This window comes from Balaenoptera borealis (assembly GCF_965194805.1).
Source record: "Balaenoptera borealis genome assembly, chromosome: 3".
In the NCBI taxonomy this organism is placed as follows: domain Eukaryota; kingdom Metazoa; phylum Chordata; class Mammalia; order Artiodactyla; family Balaenopteridae; genus Balaenoptera; species Balaenoptera borealis.
This window is the reverse complement of record NC_138866.1, coordinates 73793845-73812345: the sequence shown is the minus strand read 5'-3', so window position 1 is coordinate 73812345 and position 18501 is coordinate 73793845. Positions and strand designations below refer to the sequence as shown.

The 18501-nt window shown below is 41.8% G+C and overlaps 2 protein-coding genes across 5 annotated transcripts; one reads left to right on the top strand and one right to left on the bottom strand.

Moving 5' to 3' along the window:
• Window positions 1-3: 3 nt before the first annotated feature.
• On the bottom strand, window positions 4-15624 carry ACIN1 (apoptotic chromatin condensation inducer 1; the record flags this gene model as incomplete). The annotated part of the gene is made up of 8 exons (XM_082385913.1): window positions 15230-15624; window positions 13752-13817; window positions 11655-11766; window positions 11113-11232; window positions 3811-3899; window positions 1292-2554; window positions 566-781; window positions 4-66 (listed from the first exon to the last, which is right to left on the bottom strand). Coding segments are annotated over exons 1-8 (2241 nt in total), but the record flags the coding sequence as incomplete, so codon positions are not given.
• On the top strand, window positions 15300-18451 carry LOC309626022 (uncharacterized protein C14orf119 homolog). 4 transcript variants are annotated; one of them, XM_082386262.1, is made up of 3 exons: window positions 15755-15876; window positions 16691-16856; window positions 17286-18451. In XM_082386262.1, the coding sequence occupies exon 3, from the start codon at window positions 17287-17289 to the stop codon at window positions 17713-17715; it is 429 nt and encodes a 142-aa protein (XP_082242388.1). In that variant the 5' UTR covers window positions 15755-15876; window positions 16691-16856; window position 17286; the 3' UTR covers window positions 17716-18451. The 4 variants fall into 4 exon arrangements, with proteins under 4 accessions (XP_082242390.1, XP_082242391.1, XP_082242388.1 ...); XM_082386264.1 differs by lacking the exons at window positions 15755-15876; window positions 16691-16856 and adding an exon at window positions 15300-15414; XM_082386265.1 differs by lacking the exon at window positions 16691-16856 and having other exon boundaries at window positions 15664-15876.
• The last annotated feature ends 50 nt before the right edge of the window (window positions 18452-18501 follow it).

The following is an 18501-nucleotide window of genomic DNA, read 5'->3' as shown; positions in this document are numbered from 1 at the left end:
TGAGGTCTGGGGTTGTGTGGCAGCTGGTGGCTCTGCCTCTTCAGCTTCACACTTCTTTGGGCTCCCCTGTCAGGACAAACACAGCAAAACAAACATAGCAACGTACTTAAATCTGCTTGGTTCCTCTTCTTTAACGTGGAGCTGGTAAAAGGCAGAGCACAACATACACAGTACCAGCTCCAAACATAACCCTATTTATCTTCATTATTTCATTTTAGAAAGTGGAATGGAATACTGCTTACAGAATTTCTATGCCAAAAATCATTTTATTAGAATTCTTGAGAGAACTGAGAAAAGGCTTCCTTTTGGGCAGAAAAAAGGGAGACGTTCTGAGGAAGAACTGACCTTGAGAGCCCTGAAGATGAGAACCCTGCTGCTCAGCCTCATGGAGAACTTTCATGAACCAGGGATTTGGAAATAAAAGTAGACTCTAACAGGTTTCCCCAACCTTCTCCATTCCTATTGAACCTTATCCAGACTGCACTTTCAGTTTTATAGCTAAGACAAAAGGGAAAATCATGCTTAATCCTCCGTCTCCCTCTAAGGAAGGGGCATAATACCCTACCCGCTCAGGCTGTAACCTCTGGGTCACATGCTTTTCAGCTGGCTCAGGTTGGCTCATACGCCTCACTCGGATAGACGTTGAGGTGGAAGTCCTCTCCTTTGGCTCAAGGACCTGCAGCTGTGGCAATGGTGGAGTTGCAACCTCCTGACCAGAAGAGGGATCTTTGGTTTCAGTGTAGCTGGTGCTGCTGTCCCTGGAGACTCCAGGGCTCAGAGACTAAAGAAATGAAACACATAAGGCAAATTATTTTATATGCCATATATTCAGTAGACCACTGAGTTTTCCAACTTAATACTTTAATACTTTGGATCTTTTTATTCCAAGATTTTATTTAAATCTTTCCCTAGATTTATTCCTGTTTGACTTATTGACCTCCCTGACTTCCTAGATTACTCAACAAATTGTTTATTAACTCCCAACTAGGTGCTGGGTACTGGGATACACACGTAAAAAGGCACGTCCATACCCTCAAGAAGTTTATAGTCTAGCAGAGGAAATGGGTATGGATTCAGCTTTCTTTGCAATCAAAGGGAATCAAATTGAAAAAGGACCCAACTTAGGAATCAATGAGTTGAAAGTGAGACTCTGAAATGAGAAGAAAGTAATCACTGAACTGGGGACTTAAAGGAAGCTTTTCTGCTGGAAATCATGATAGGTTCTCCAGGGGTTGAAAAACACTGCAGTACAGACAGAACATCAATGCACCCAGGATTCTCCCACACTTACTTTTCTGCTGTTGCTTGACGCTGAACGTGAACGAGAACGGGAACGGGAACGGGACCTGGACTCTGATGTTGACCTGGAGCCCATCTTGGGTCTACCACGAGGGTTGGAATGGGTACCTGCCTGAGATACATCTCTCTGCTTGGATCTTGGAGATGAATGAGACTGAGAGCCTGAGCTGTCAGGAGAGCGAGATCTTGATCTAGAACTGGAGGATGAAGATGAGGAGGATCGGCTGGAGGATGAGTCAGCTGACCGTTTCAATCTGTGGCTTGGGACAAGGGTATGAGAAGCCCTCCTGCCTTCCTTCTGTTCCAAAGATTCCTCCGTGATCCCTTTGGCCAGTGTGAATTCCTCGATTTTTAGAGGGAGTGGTTGAGCTGATTTTTCTGATTCAGTTTCAAGACCCTTCTGGGTTGAGGATTCAGCTTGTGTGCTTTTCTGGACTAGAGGCAGGACACTCTCCTCTGGCACTTTCTCTACTGGAGATTCTACTTTGGTGTCTGCAGGGCTTGACAAAGGAGACAGAGCTCCCACCAACTGCACAGTATGCTGAGACAGTAAGAGCTCCCTGGCCTCAGCATCTGTATTAGGAGGAGACAACTGAATCAGGACAGGAGGGGCTGGGCCTTCCATGGGTTCTATTTCTTCTTCACTCTGGAGTTGTGTATTAGGTGGTGGAGAAGATGCTTCCTTGGTAAGTAAAGGTGGGGGAGTCTCCTCCTCACTGGCAGTTTGCTCTGGTTGTAGCACAACAGGGGCCTTCTCCAGATCTTCAGTCAATCGAGGAGGGGAAGGGGACTTGGATTTTTCCTCCAAGCTTTTTGAAGGTTTTATTTCTCTTTCTTCTTCCTCAAGGGGAGAAGAAGCTGTTTTCATCTCTTTCTCCTGCTGATGTCTGGCCAGATGACTTCTTCTGGCCTCTTCCTGGGACCTTGTAACTCTCCCTCCTCTCTCTAACCCCTCCTGTTCCTGGGATCTTATAGTTTGGGGTCTCTCATCCATTACCTCCTCCACTTTTACACTGGGCATCTCTTCCCCCTCTTCTTCCTTAAACTGTTTCAGGACTGGTGCATCCCTAGATTTTTGTCCCTCATCATCGTCTTCCTCCTCTTCCTCCTCTTCTTCCTCTTCCTCGTCCTCTTCTTCTTCCTCCTCAGTTTTCAAATTTCGATCTGCTCTGAGCCTCAGATTTCTGGAAGGTGTTTCTTGATCCTCTTCCTCCTCAGCAGCCTGGACGCACTCAGAGAGTTTAGCTGCTCTTGCCTGAAAGAAAAAATATTCAATGGTTCCAAGTATATTTGCTCACTATCAACAGAGGAGACAAAGTATCTCGCAAGACACACACAGGACGAAGAAACTCAATGATATATGCTTTCAGCAACACACAAAACAAATGCGACAAGAGACACGCGTGACTAGTATGGGCTCTTACAGGAATCAAAACAGAGTGACCAAAAGGAATACAATAATGAAACTGCTAGTACTTCATCTGTTAGCTTCAAGCTTTAAAAATAAATATAGGGCTTCCCTCATGGCGCAGTGGTTAAGAATCCGCCTGCCAATGCAGGGGACACGGGTTCGAGCCCTGGTCTGGGAAGATCCCACATGCCGCGGAGCAGCTGGGCCCATGAGCCACAACTACTGAGCCTGCGCATCTGGAGCCTGTGCTCCGCAATAACAGAGGCCGCGACAGTGAGAGGCCTACGCACCGCGATGAAGAGTGGCCCCCGCTTGCCGCAACTGGAGAAAGCCCTTGCACAGAAATGAAGACCCAACACAGCCAAAAATAAATAAATAAATAAATAAATTAAAAAAAAAAAAAAAAAGAGGAAGCCTCACTTCCTTAGTGACTCTTAAAAATAAATAAATAAATAAATACATAAATATAAACTGAACATCTAGAAAGGGTGTGGGGAGGGCGGGGCGGGGTGGGGCGGGACTGACCTATTATCAATAAATGTGATTATTCTGATCATCTTTGGGGTATATTTAATTTTTTCCCATTTTTTCTTTTCCACAGTTGTAATTACACTATACATATACTTTTGTATACTGTTCACTTAACACTGTATCATCCAGCTTTAAGGTTTTAACTGAATAATGAATTATATCTTTTCTAATAATGTGCTGCCTTAGGAATACAGACCAGCCTGCTAACTTTCACAGTTATTTTTTTATATATTCGTTTAGAAATTCGAAGGCCAGGGACTTCCCTGGCAGTCCAGGGGTTAAGACACCACGCTTCCAAATGCAGGGGGCGTGGGTTCAATCCCTGGTCAGGGAACTAAGATGCCACATGCTCACAGCATAGCCAAAAAAAAAAATCCGAAGGCCAGAACAGATATAAATTAGAAAACAAAAAACAAGAAAAATGATTACGAAGAGAAAGAAGATGACTGTACGGAAAGCTAGAGAGATACCAACTCTGAAATAGTTTGAGGAAAAAAAGAGGAGGAGGAGGAGATATCCAAGGCAGTAACCAAAGAGGTGAAGGATGCTTTCAGAGGTAACTGAGTTACCTGTCTGACTCTGGATGATCGTCTTTCTCCTTTCCTTGGTTTCTCATCATCAGATTCACCTTTCTCTTCGGAAACAGAGGCGCTTTTTCCTATCAAATGAAAGAAAACCAAGTCAGACTCATAACATGAACATTCATTCAAGACTGCTTTCTAAAATTTAATCGATCAAAGCATATGAGCTGCTCAATACGTATCTGTATTCATCTCTCTGACTTCTATGTGGAAGAAAAGACTATATAACGCCCTAAGGGTCAGGGTCATGTTAATAATTCCTGCTATGCACATCTGGAATGTTTTTAATATCACAAAGCCAATTCACATATTATAAATAATTCAAATAAATGTAAAATAACTACCCGGAGCTTCAAATTGTCTAGCACAAAGTACGTTTATTTCTGTAAAATGTTTTGTCACTGAATCAAAGCCCAAGACTTCACTGTGTGCAGTGTCCATTTTTTTGGACTGCCTATTGACACCACTAGTTTTGACCAAAACATCATGATTAATATACCAGTTTGTAAAACAATAATCTCATGATATAAGTACTTAAGAGAAACGATTTTCAGGGCTCATGGCTTCAGAAATGGGCCTTCTCAATTGTTTTATATATGGAGCTCAAGGTGAGATTATTTTAAAGAAAAATAAGCTCTACTATTAAACGAAAGCTTGTGGACTTCCCTGGCAGTTCAGTGGTTAAGACTACATGCTTACACTGCAGGGGGCACAGGTTGGTCATTCCAAGTAACAACTCCATGTAAAACTGGAAAAAATGTTCACTTACATTCCATGAAGGAAGGTAACCGTGGGTAAATCACTTAAATAGTTTGGGTCTCAGTGTCCTGACTGGGAAAATGGAAGGGATGGACTGGAAGACCTCTATGTTTCCTACCAGTATTAAAATATTACACAGAGTAGCAATGCAAATATTGATGTGAACCAGTTTAGAAAACAGCCTAAAGATAATTATATTTCAGATACATACAATACAGTACAAAAGGTTTAAATGATCCACAAAAACCTGTGCTACCCTAACAGTATTGAAACTAGTGCAAATAAAGCAGATGATGTGAGCTCTAATCCAAGGTCCTCTCTTATTTCTTTATTCCAGCAATCTAAACTGAACTAGTCTCTGCTTCTGTAACTAAAAGAAGAAAAGAAACTTACAAAATGAACTAGAAGACTGCACATATTTCATAAAACTTTACTCCATGATCACTTGATTAACAGGATCTTTGAATATATAACATTTCATATCTGGGTTAGAGAATAAAGACCTGCATTACAGGTGTGTGTACAGGAACTAGGGTTAGGATATTCAGTGACAGGTCAGATTCTTCAGCAAAGATTTAAAGAGTAACCTGTAAGATATTAATAAATAATGTGGTGCTTATAATAATCAATAATTTCATAATTAAATGACCTGGAATAGGTTAAATTACAAAATGAGGAAAATCAAAAGAAAACCTTTTCCACGAATTTCAGGAAAAGCTCCTTGGCATGTATCAAAATAACGGAAAGAAGCCGACTTATTGTAGTTTAACAAAAAAGAAAAAAAAAGGCAGAGGATGGAGGGAGGGATGAACAGGCAGAGCAAAGAGGAGTTTTAGGGCAGTGAAAATACCCTGGTATGATACTCTAATGATGGATACATGTCATTATACATTTGTCCAAACCCACAGAATGTACAACATCAAGAATGAACCCTAAGGTAAACTATAGACTTTGGGTGATTATGATGTGTCAGTGTATGTTCACCCATAGTAAAAAATGTACCACTCTGGTGCGGGATGTTGATATTAAGAGAGGCTATGCATATGTGGGGGCAGAGGGCATATGAGAAATCTCTGTACCTTTATGATTTTGCTGTGAACCTAAAACTGCTCTAAAAAAATAATGTCTTAAAAAAAAAAATCACTATCCAGATGCTCAAGAATTAAAAAAAAAAAAAAAAAAGAAGAGGCTTCCCTGGTGGTGCAGTGGTTAGGAATCTGCCTGCCAAAGCAGGGGGCACGGGTTCGCGCCCTGGTTGGGGAAGTTCCCACATGCCACGGAGCAACTAAGCCCGTGCGCCACAACTACTGAGCCTGCGCTCTAGAGCCTGCGAGCCACAACTACTGAGCCCGCGCTCCGCAACAAGAGAAGCCACTGCAATGAGAAGCACGCGCACCACAATGATGAGTAGCCCCGGCTCGCCGCAACTAGAGAAAGCCCGCGTGCAGCAACAAAGACCCAACGCAGCCAAAAATAAATAAAATAAATTAAAAAAAAAAAAAAAAAAGAAGAAAAAGTTAACCAGGTTGGAGGGAAGGTAAAGATTTGAAAATTGCAGATACCTTAAGTTTATACATAGGCAAAGAAAAGACTGGAAAATTATATAGCAAAATATCAACTGTGGTTATTTTCATTTGTGGGACTTCTGGTGATTTAAAAACCTGTTTAATGGGCCTATATGGGAAAAGAATCTAAAAAAGAGTGGATATATACGTATAAGTGATTCACTTTACTGTACACCTGAAACTAACGCAACATTGTAAATCAACAATATGCCAATAAAAATTTTAAAAAATTAAAAAATTAGGGAATTCTCTGGTGGTCTATTGGTAAGGACTCGGTGCTTTCACTGCCGGGGCCCGGGTTCGATCCCTGGTAGGGGAACTAAGATCCCATGAGCTGCACAGCGCAGCCAAATAAAACAAACAAACAAAAACCTGTTTTTTCCAGTTTTTCCAAAAATTTTCTAATGAATACACACTACTTTTTGTAATAAGAAAACAAATATTTTTAAAACGATAAAATCCTATACCCTGGAGGGAAAACCTACAGAAGAGATTCTCTGATACGCCTCAAATACTATGAATAGCTAAAATTCACAGGCCTAGCCAACCCAAGTACTTGCTTTTACCACTGCAAGTTCTATATAAGAAACATTCTCTTTGTTTTATTTTCAACTTAAAAGCAAGTGTTACAAGCACATATACCAAAGATGCTTTGCAGTGAATAACAAAGCACATATATGCTCTGAATAAATAAATGTGATTTTAAGGGGGGAAAAAAGGCATATACAAAGTTTACCAGAGATAAATGTGCTAAACAGATCAAATAAGAGTTCTGGAGCTGTGATTTTAAAATTAGGCATGCACAAGCAAATAGCCTTTATCTCCATCAATTATAAACTGTATGCTATTCTATTAGATCATAATGTTATTTTGATACTGTAGAACTGCAATGATAGGATTCTAGATGATCCCTCCTCTAGAAGCACTTGCCTAATAAATCATAAAAGAGATGTGGAAAAAATGGGAAGGGCTGGTCAGAAAGTTCTGGACATCACTGTTTTGCAAAAAAAAAATGACAACTGGAGGGGAACCTCAGACATGAAAACAAGAGCCTAGTAAGCAATATAAAATATAAGAAAGAGATGAGGAATTTCTTCCAGCTCCTTGTAAGGAGCTGATGTGATGCAGACAAGGTTCTGGGAAAGGTGCCATCTTCTATTATGTGCACATGGCCACATGAGTGTCTTCAGCCAGATGTTAATAATATGTGCAGAAACTGAGCACCTTTAGCAAGGAATGGTACGAATACTGGTAACAGGTTAATAAATGTATTTCAGGAGTTAAAAAGCAAGTCAGGGTGAATGTAAGATTTCTAAGATTCCAAAGCCAGAAGCCTTCAGGAGAGCAAAGGCAGTGTAGAATGTATTAGAGTGAAGAATGGGGCCTTCCCTAGTGGTCCAGTGGTTAAGACTCTGCGCTCCCCCAACGTAGGGGGCACAGGTTCGATCCCTGATCAGAGGATCCTGGATGCTGCACAACTTGGCAAAAAAAACCCCAAAAAACAACAAACTGAAGAACGTTTAAGGGTCACATAGGAAGGTAGTTTCTTCATCCTGGAAAACAAATCCCTGGGTAGGATTTGCAGGATCCAGGTTAGGCAGCTACAGAGATCAGAGCAAAGCCTGTGGCCAGAGGGTATCCTTGGGTATGAATAAGCAGCAGAAATTAAGAGAATGGAGACCTGGCAATGATGCCAACCCTAAATCTGACTCATGTTAGCTGTATAAGTAACTTACCTAACATTTCTTTATAATCTCAGCATCCAGATTTAACACAAGAAACAGGAATGAGGGCTAAATGCTCTGTAAGCCAAAGGCTGGCTAAGATCCCCTGGGGCTATACCTTTGTTAATCAGTCTGTATTCTGAATATCCATTTTTTAATGTCTTTGTATCTTTCCTCCTAATTTTCCTAGAGTGGGCTCTTTTTGAAAAAATTAACTGAAGATAATAAGGACTTCTGTATACCCAGTCATGATCTAGGAGGCAATTTCTGACTATGGAGGGTGAATACTGACTCCTAACATCTTAGAAAAATCTGAAGAAAGTGATGGAAAGATAAGAAGTCAAGAAGGAGAGCCAGTGGCCCCGCTTGCCGCAACTAGAGAAAGCCCTTGCACAGAAATGAAGACCCAACACAGCCAAAAATAAATAAATAAATAAATAAATAATAAAAATAAAGGAATTCCTTTAAAAAAAAAAAAAAAAAGAGAGCCAGGCAGGATTTTATAAACCAATCTTTCCTTACTATTTGGGATTGTGACTACAGCACATTAATGCGAGGTTGCTGGAATATAAGCCAAGGATCTTGATTAACTATAATGCTGAAAAACTATTCTTTCATTTAGTCATTCATAAACTGAGCTGATAAACAGAACTACCAGGGGACTTTAAAAAAATGTAAGGTCTCAGGACTTACATTCTTTGAGATTCTTGGGGCAGGGCCCAGGAATTCACATTCTTAAAAAAAATAATATGCAGGGGCTTCCCTGGTGGCACAGCGGTTAAGAATCCACCTGCCAATGCAGGGGACACGGGTTTGAGCCCTGGTCCGGGAAGATCCCACATGCCGCAGAGCAACTAAGCCCGTGCGCCACAACTACTGAGCTGTGCTCTAGAGCCCGCAAGCCACAACTACTGAAGCCCACGTGCCTAGAGCCTGTGCTCCACAAGAGAAGCCACCGCAACGAGAAGCCTGCGCACTGCAACGAAGAGTAGCCCCTGCTCGCAGCAACTAGAGAAAGCCTGCGCGCAGCAATGAGGACCCAATGCAGCCAAAATAAATAAAATTAATAAATAAATTTATTAAAAAAAAAAAATCTTCAGGTGCCACTATTGATTACCAAAATATGTTACTAGGAATCTTACTTTAATCAAAATCTTACTAAATAAGGAACCCCAAACATCCAAAGCTAACAAATAAGCTGGAAGCCTAATAGTTTATGAGCCTATGGCAGACTGACGCTGTACACCTGAAAAAAATCTAATTTCTGGGTGAACTCCAGGCATTACTACCGATCCAACCAAGCACTGCTAGAACTCCAAACTACCACTCCATTTAGGACTTTGACCAAATTTTATGCCACATCTGTTACGAAATTCACATTCTAGCCAAGATCAGAAGTAGGAAAGTTTATGGATAGAGTACACCGAAGAGGACACACAGCAATTGTTTGTTGTATTCTACAATTTACTACATTCATTTCTTATTTATTTTTCACCTCTTTCCTTTCACCTGTTTTTTTTCCCCTCCTCCATCAATTACAACCATAGGCATAGTCCTGCTGAAGACACAAAGCACTGAAGAGACTACTGGCCACCTTCTTCAATCTAAATCTTTACTTGCTTTTGAAACCTTGTATCTCTTTCAGGACATTCCTCATTTTCACTTCAAGTTACATTTAGAACAGAGAGAGGCTCTCTTTCAAGAGTTCCTTATCAAATCATATTGCTATCAAGAATTTTCAATGGTTCCCCCATTACCTTTAAAATTAAATACCATCTTCCTTCCTACCTCTGTGCCTTTGTTCCTTCCTAAAAATACCCTCTTGTCTTCTCTGCCAACTCAAATCCTACGTATTTCTAAGGGTCACTCAAATCCTACACCTCCTTCATGAGGCTCTCTCTAATCTCTCTAGTCCTCAGAGAATTTTTACTCTTTGGAATTCCAGTGGTACATGTGTCCGTACTATTTGTATGTCACTTAAAACATACCATCTTCCATTGTTAGTTTTATGTGCAGTTGTCTTCTCTCTAGTAGATTTTACAATGTGCTGACTCCCCACATACTCTAGCACAGAGACATGTATACAGCAGGAATTCTATACATAATTTTTTGGCTTATTTTTATTTAAGAAGAAACACTGACAACTAATTTATAAAAGAGTTTTCCCCTTCCACCTGGCTTTACAATCAAGGAAAAAAAGAGTGCTAAGACCAAAATGGATCAATTGGTGGTTTGCTGTTTTTATTTTGAAGAGAAAAGAGATCTCTAAAATAAATTATTTCTCTCCCATCATTAAATATCTCCTAAAAATCTGCTTTCCGGAAAGAGTTCTATATTAACCAGAAGAGCTAGCAACTTCTATACATTCTATAAGTATTAAATATGGAGTGATCACCTACCCCATGACCCCTAACATTAATAATCATTCAAAATACTTGTTAATTTACACACTGGTTTACTTTATCTACCTACTATTCACGTCTTATATGCATGTTCTCCTAAAGGCATACTGTTTCGACAGGTAGTTCCTAGAAGACAAAGGCTGCATTTACAGACTTTTGCTTGAGATACTATGCAAAAGTGGGTGCTTAATATTTTTTTAAATGTGAAAAAATTAATCTTACCTGAACCAATTCCACACACTGGGTTTGAGTTCCCCGTAATATGCTCAAATAATACTCTGCACTGCCTCTCACAGTACACAGCATAACTCCAGTTAATTATGTAATAATTTGTTTAATGTCCACCTCCTCACTAGACTGTATGTTTCATTATGATAGAGACTTGTCTTTTTCTCTACTATATTCCTGGTGCCTAGCACATGCCTGGCATACAACAGGCAAGTTTTTACTTGTAAAAACTTGCTGAATGAATTAATAAACTGCAGATGCCCATTTGGGGGGATGACTGGATGTGTAACACACAATATATACAATTGGTGAAGAGATGAAAAAGAATTGTGACTGCTGCTAAATTCAGAAGCAGAGGAAGTTAGAGAGGTATACAGATGAGAAGAAAAATCAGACTGCCTCATAAAATACTCTGAGAGGTCAACACAACATAGAGGTGAACGCAGACTTCAAAAAGGACATAATTTCCATGAAAAACAGATGTCAAATAACACTGTCACAGAATTGCCCTGGGACTTTAATGGAGGCTTAGCATGAAAGGAGGTGTAACTACCTCCCCCCACCAACTACGCAGGATTGACAGAACAGCGCAGTGGGGAGGGAGATACGTACTGGGTGAATGTCTGCTGAGCTCCAGCTCTGGTCTCTCCAGGCTGCTCTGAAAGTCAGGAGGCAGCAGGGAAGCCACTCCCTCAGGATGGATCATCTCGTCCTCCGACTCAGCTGAAGCTTCTGCAAAGTACAGATTGGGTCGGGGCAGGGAGGGAGTGAAGGGCTCAGCATGTGGGAATATGTAGAGGAGTGAAGGAGGTCAGGCAAAGTCACGGATACAGAGTATATACTAAAAAGAGCACTGTACATAGAGAAAAACTCCCTAAGATAAGGCTCTAGTTCATCTGAAGGGTAGCTTCATTTACTTATAACTCTTCCTGTTGGCAGGAATCCTCTTCTAGTCAAGACAGTCAAATTAAGTGTCTTCTTCCCTGACAAAAGGTAAATAGTAACTCACTTGGCTCCATAAACTACCAAAGCAAATAACTGGCAGTCTCAGCCTGACTTATATTCCTGAAACTGCCTAGTGAAACAGGCCCATCTACTCAGTGAAAGGAATAAGCAGGAAGAACTCCTTGTAAGAAGTGACAGCCTGGGCTTACCTTCAAGTTCTGCAGCTTCTCGAGCTTCACGTTCCAGACGCTGCCTAAGCAGCTCCTGCTGCTTTTCCAGATACTGCTTTATGAAACTGTTCTGGCTCATTTCCTCGCCAATCTGTGTAGAAGACATGGAAAAAGATAGTCTAGGAAAACAAACCAGGAAAAGGCAAGGTACAAAATTCCATGGAGCAAAGGAATGCCCCTTATATTTGGACCAAAGAAAGATATGGAAAGTGTTGGAGGGCCCTTTTCTAAGCTACTCCTAAGTTGAGGACCAAAATATACAGCCCTATGATTCACAAAAGATGGCAAAAAGAGGAACTGCACACATAATTTTTTATTTTAAATATTCAGTTCCCAGCCAAAGAGTGATATACAAATAATTTAAAAAAATGAAAATTCCTATAAAATTATGCCTTTTAGACTAAATTTTTAGATAATCTAAATTATATAATCTAAATTTTCCTTTTAATAATATCAAAAAATGAAGGAAAAAAATACTGGTTCATACTAATTCATCTTTTGTTCACACAAAAGATCAACCTCCACCTATCCAGGAAACATTTTGTTAAACATCTCCAAAATTCAACTACCAGACTTAAAAGCCTGAAAGCAAGAGACTAAGAAAAGGGATTCAGCATTTAGACAGAGTTCTAACTCCATTTTCTTTGGGTGAGAAGAAATCTTTGATAACAATTTTTAAAATCCAGGAGCTTAATTCCTTTTTCCATTTTTTTCTGCAACACAGACTCCCATGTCACTCTTCTGCCCTTCAGCTTTCTCTTCACAAGCCCTCTTCCCAAGAAGCTTCTTGCTTAGCAAGTCCTATTAGAACTCCAGAAAAAGGAAAAAATCTGAATAAATACTTTCTATGTCATTAGTCATCTTTCCTAAGCGTGGTAAATGTTTTTTTCCCCTAAAATAGAGATGAGTCTCTTGGTAGTCAGTGGACACTGATGAAGTGTGGGTTACAAGTATTAGAGAATGTATGTATTTGTTGAAAAAAACCTATGTTAATAAAAGCAAAACTTCAAAGTTGAAAATGTAATGGGCAAAAATAGAATGGTAAAGTGATTAACTTACGCAGTTTCTTATGCTTGTTAAAATACTTAACTAAACCTCTGTAAGCCAGTTAGATTATACTTTCAGCTTCATGAGCTAATAACAAGGCAGTAGGAAAGCTCTCTTGTTTTTCCACTGTATCTTGGGACTTCATCTAGTACTGGAGCTGCACACCACTGCACTAACAAAGACCTGGATTTTTCCTTTAAGTGCATGACACAATATAATGAGGGGATGTTAAAAGCTGAAAAGAATCTTAGGAGACTACATAGCCTAAGACTTTTTTTTTCAAACTGGGAATGATTTCTTCCAAAGAAATCTTATGCAGAAACTCAATATTCAAAGCAGAGAGAAGTAGATCTAATCTAGTTTAAGAGGGGAATGTGAACCCCTGCTCATTTGGGAAGAAATTTTCTCTAGGAAGCCTCCAAAAGCAGCTCCACAAGATCCCAACAGAGTAGTTATAAAACTATGGATCTAGTCCAACTCTTTCTCATCTTACACACAGGGAAACTGAGGAAACCAAGGCCTCCAAAGGTTAAGTTTCTTGCCCAAAGTAACAGCAATTAATGACGTTTAGGAGTAACTGCATAGTTAATATTAAAACTAGTAATGGTGGATGATTTCCAAAGGACTGAATTCTTGGAAAATCTATGTCAACACAAGAACTCTTCCTGATCAGCAAGTATTTTCCTATACTGCCCTGCTGATTGTCTACTCATATCTACATTCAAAGACATCAACTACTTTTTCCAAATCGATGTCAAACAAATGCCTTCAGATCCTTGTACTCCACTTAATCAACTAGAGCCACATCTTTCTGCACACACCATTTCAAGAATCAGAAATTAACTAACAGCTCTTCTGAGTCTTGAATTCTTTATTAGAATTCAACTGTCCTAGGATGAAAACATTTTCAACCCAAGGAACTGAGGAAAATATTGGTGACAAATCAAGCATCAAATATACAACATCATGTCCTTCTATGTCTCCGTGCATCCAAAGAGCCCCCCCCTTCTAGTGAACCTTCTTCCTTACCTGGGAATTTGGCTGGAATGCAGCATGGGGTGTTGAGTGTTTCTGTAAATTTTCTAGCATTAGAGCCTGGTATAGAGAAGGGCAAGAGTCAGAAACCAGAAAAAAAAAAAAAAAAAACCCTCCCCTCAATCTCTTCATCAAAGGCAATGACTAACCGTACACACTTAAACTGTACTCCTTTTCCACGGACCTAAAAGCCCTTTACTAATGCCGTCCTCGTTCGTCTTCAGAAGACCCTTAAAGGTAGCCATGGTTACTGCTCCCAAATGTACAGACGTAAAATGCAGGCATATTGGGAAAATCTGGCTATGCAATAAAATCAGTGACAGTGACAGAACCAGTACTACAATCCCTATTATCTTCTGCACTTCTGACTAGTGTCCCTTCTAAATCTGGTCCTTCACTTCAAATATTCAAACCAGGTTCAAATACATGAAACTAACATGGTTTGGGCCTGACTGAATTCCTTGGTCAGTTACCCAGGACTAGATCTACTTGAGTGAACTTGTATCGTTTCCAAAAGAGTGGCACCTAGATTTACCAAATTTATAAAAATTTCAGAGGAGGCTACAGAACAAAATGACCACAGACTCCATAAACTGTGTTCTGATCCAATCCCTCCACACACGGAACTGTCAGCTTCAGTCTGTCAGCTTCAGTGTAAGCAACGGTTTGCCAACTTAACCCCTGAGCCAACCCAGCCCGAATCTGTACTACTCTTCACGTATCCTAACTAACCCTAATTAAAACCAAGAAATCCTCACCTTCACTCCGCTTACACCAAACCTATACACACCAATCCATCCATCTACCTCTTGACAATCCCACCCTAATCTACTCAAACCGATTCAAAACCCCAACATATACCAGCCCGCCTCACCTCTCTCATCAATATTCACCAAACTCTTATCCACCCGAATTGCTTCTGGACGCCCTATAAATTATACACCCCTCCCTAACCAAGTCCCTTCCGATCAAGGTTTCTCTTCACCTCACCTCCTAATCTAATCAAGCAGACATTTTTGCCCTACCCCAATTCTATTCTTTGCGATACCGATACCAACCCCTCATCCCCTCTGCCCAACTATACACCTAACTCCGACCTAGCCCATCTCGCCCCCCTCAGGCCAGCAACGCCGGTGGTTGTAGTGGGATTTAACTCCTTCTGCAGCGCATGCGCCGAAACCACAGACACAAACAAGGAGGGGGTGGGGGAGGAGGAAGGAGCTTAAGACACTCCGGGAGAGTAGCGCGCACCCTCCCATTTTGGGCTCGCGCCGCTACCGTTAAGGCGGGAACCGGCGCTATTTCCACTCCAGCGCGAGCCTCCCCAACCACCGTGCGCGCGGATCCGGAGGCTGGCGCTGGCGGCCTGAGCGAGCTCGCGCCGAGCTCGGACACTGCGCCTGCGCCGCGGCAGAGACTCGGCTCTACCGGGTCCGCTCCGATCCGACACCCCGGCAACGCCGTCTCCTCACCCCTTTGAGCCGCTTGACCAGGGCACTCTTCTGCCCGCTCTTGGCTAGGCCTCGCTGCTCCAGTGCGGCCTTCAGGTCGGTCACCCGCAGTGCCTGAAGAGGCTTCCCGTCCAGAGTCACCTCCTCCAGCTCCGCCATCTTGCGTGAGGTACTCGGGTCCGTCCCGACGGCTTCGGGCATCTTCGGTAATTTCCGCCAACGCCCTTCGAACGTACCGAGTTGGCCCCGCCCACTTCCATAGTCAACCCCTCGATTACCACTCAGAACTCCCCGGGTTCCTCCGGAAATGCTCGGGTGTTTCCGTCTCCACATCGGCACCAATTGGTTCTTTCCATCCTCCTAGTCGCTCCCCCTCCCTCATCTTGCTTTCAGAGCTCGGTTCTCTTCGTCTACCGACGCTTTGAATCGAATCTGTTCGGAAGCTCTCGACTCCGGCATAACCATAATCGGAATTATTCGGCTATCTCCGGACCTAAGGCTGAGACGCTGTGGCGCTTGGGTGTTTGGGGCTGGTCCGGGACCGGAAGTGCGTGGGCTTCCCGGCTGGCCCTCCTTAGGGTTTTCAGGAAACCTGGAAGCGGCGGCGATAGTTGGAGTCTAAACACTCTTGTGACGGTCTCCGGGTGCCCTGTGAGAGGAAAGGGGAGGTAAGCGGGGTACAAGTACCTCCCTGGGCCGGGTCAGACTCGGTGTTTACGGGCTACCCTTAGTAGGGCAAGCCTCCCGCTCACCTACGGAAACAGCTGCCGCCTCCCATCCTCCGAATGCCCGCCACTCCCATCTAAGGCTACGTTGCTCTTTGGGACCACGGAATGCCAGGCTCCGTAGCCTCCAGAGTGGCAAGTGGCAGCACCGTGTGTTTCGACCCAGCCTGTGAACTAATTCGTTATAATTGAACTTGAGCTTGCCGTGGAAGCCATGTCGCAAGACTCGGGATAAGTTAGCCCTTTACCCGAGTGAGAATAAAATTCCTTTAGGCGGAATTGCTTCTCGTAGGGCCACTGTGAAAAGGCAACCTCGGCTGGACCGTTTTGGTACTGAACTGATGTTAATTGCTTCGGGGTTCCTTTCTTTGTCACTACAGATACTCCAACTTAGAGCAGAAGAAACACAAACAGTAAAATAGATCGTAAACAAGTAGTTTGTTTTCCTTGTTAGAGATTCAAATTGTGGGATTTGAAAACTATTCAAGTTGGCTGACCTTCCAGTTGCATTAGTGATGCAAAGCAATGGCAAGTCATCAATAGGTATTATATTAAACATGAAGGAAAATTGTTGAGGCATGAATTGTCACACAGCTACAACAGTATAAGTTGTTAGATTCCCTAACCCAACAAACCATCTAGACTGTTTTTTCAGTACTGAATAAACACTTGACTTCTGTTTTTCTTACTTTGGTACCTTAGTTTGGACAAGGCGCCTTCACTAACTATGCTCTTAATTTTTCCTGGTGCTCTACAGGAAATATAAGAAAATAATGGAGTTATGAAGTTCTTGGCATATTTCAGAGGCTACACGCACATTGCGGAGAAGGCTCTTTCGTCATATATGATGTTTTCCCTTTCTTTTTTTTCCTTCTGTTGATAGCTCTGGAATAATTAGCATCTAGGCCCTGACCAGCTGCTTGGTAAATTAAAAAATGTGTACCTTTTTTTCATTTTAGGGAAGATGTGTTGGACCAATATTAATCGTTGGTTTTTTTTCTTTACTGAATCTGGAACATAGAATTAGGCGGCAAAGAATGAACAAGGAATGCTTTGGTTATTTTTGGATTGTTTATAAGAATGATGGAGGGAGGCAGTGGTTGGGAAGGGTAATGGGTTTGAAAACGAGAGAGGAAGGTGGGCAAATAATGAAATGAGGTTATTCTTGAGTACCTTGTCTAAGTTGGATAATAACCTAAATAAAGGACCCTGTTGTTTTTCTGTAAACCAAATTGGTGAAAAGTAATTTTCTTTGTAGATGTTGATTGAGTGTGATAAGATTCTGTGTTGTTGGGAAGCTGTAGTTTGGTTGCTCTATCCAGAGAGTATATAACAGTGCTCTTATGTTTCAGGATGCCACTGGGATCATCTTCCTCTTCGATGCCGCTATCCTTCCCTTCTCCCTTACCCTCGGTACCAGACAATATTTCTAACTCTTCCCCTCCCCCAATGTCTTACATCACTTCCCAGGAGATGAAGTGTATTCTTCACTGGTTTGCCAGCTGGTCAGGTCCTCAGCGTGAACGTTTCCTACAGGACCTGGTAGCTAAGGCAGTACCGGGAAAATTGCAGCCACTGCTGGAAAGTCTGGAGCAGCTTAGCGTGTCTGGAGCAAACCGACCACCTTGTATCTTTGAGTGCCAGCTACGTCTTTGGGATCAGTGGTTTCGAGGTTGGGCTGAGCAGGAGCGCAATGAATTTGTCAGGCAGCTGGAGGTCAGTGAGCCAGACTTCGTGGCAAAGTTTTACCAAGCAGTGGCTGCTACCGCTGGTAAAGACTGATAGGCCTTAAAATCAAAGAAGATAACCAGAGCTAATGGAGCCGAGGCCACAACTTTACCATGGGAGCTTCAAATGTATCACTTAAAGGCCTGGGGATGGTGTCCCGATCAGCTGACTGAACTCGCTGACCAGTACAGGCCTGGTGATTTCAACAGCCGATCAACTGGACTCCTAGTGTGAATGTTTTCCATCTAAGCAAATCCAGATCAGCAGTCTTTCTCCTAGCTTACTTCTTTCCAAGAGATGTCAAACCCTCAAGAATTTAAAGACTTCTTTTACAACTATAACCGAAAGGAATCTACACATTATAACTCAAGCCTACTGCTGGCCCATAGGGGTATAAAGTAGAGCCCTTGTACTCCAGAAACAAGAGAGAAGGACAATAAAAGGTCATGTTTTTATAATTTATCTGGATTCAGATGGCTGCTTTCACCACTGTTACCAAATTCTGGCATAATTATGTGATATCCCAACTACTAGCTTTCCTAGTGATGATTTAGTAAAATTATGGAAAAATCAGGAGATGGAGATAATTAGCTGCTCCTTCCTCCACAGTGATGTTTGTTTGAATCCAAGTAGCAATGACTTTTTTCTAAAGTATATGTGACATCCTTGGAGCTGGTATCAGATGTTCCTATTCTATAAGTTTGCTTTACAATAATATGAAAACAAGTGACATTCTTTACAGGTTGAAGGGTTTATTTTTTGTATCAAAATAAAGAACAAATTTTCAGAACCATAAGTCTCTACCTTTTTTTCATTGCAAGGCTAGTGTAATGTTGATAC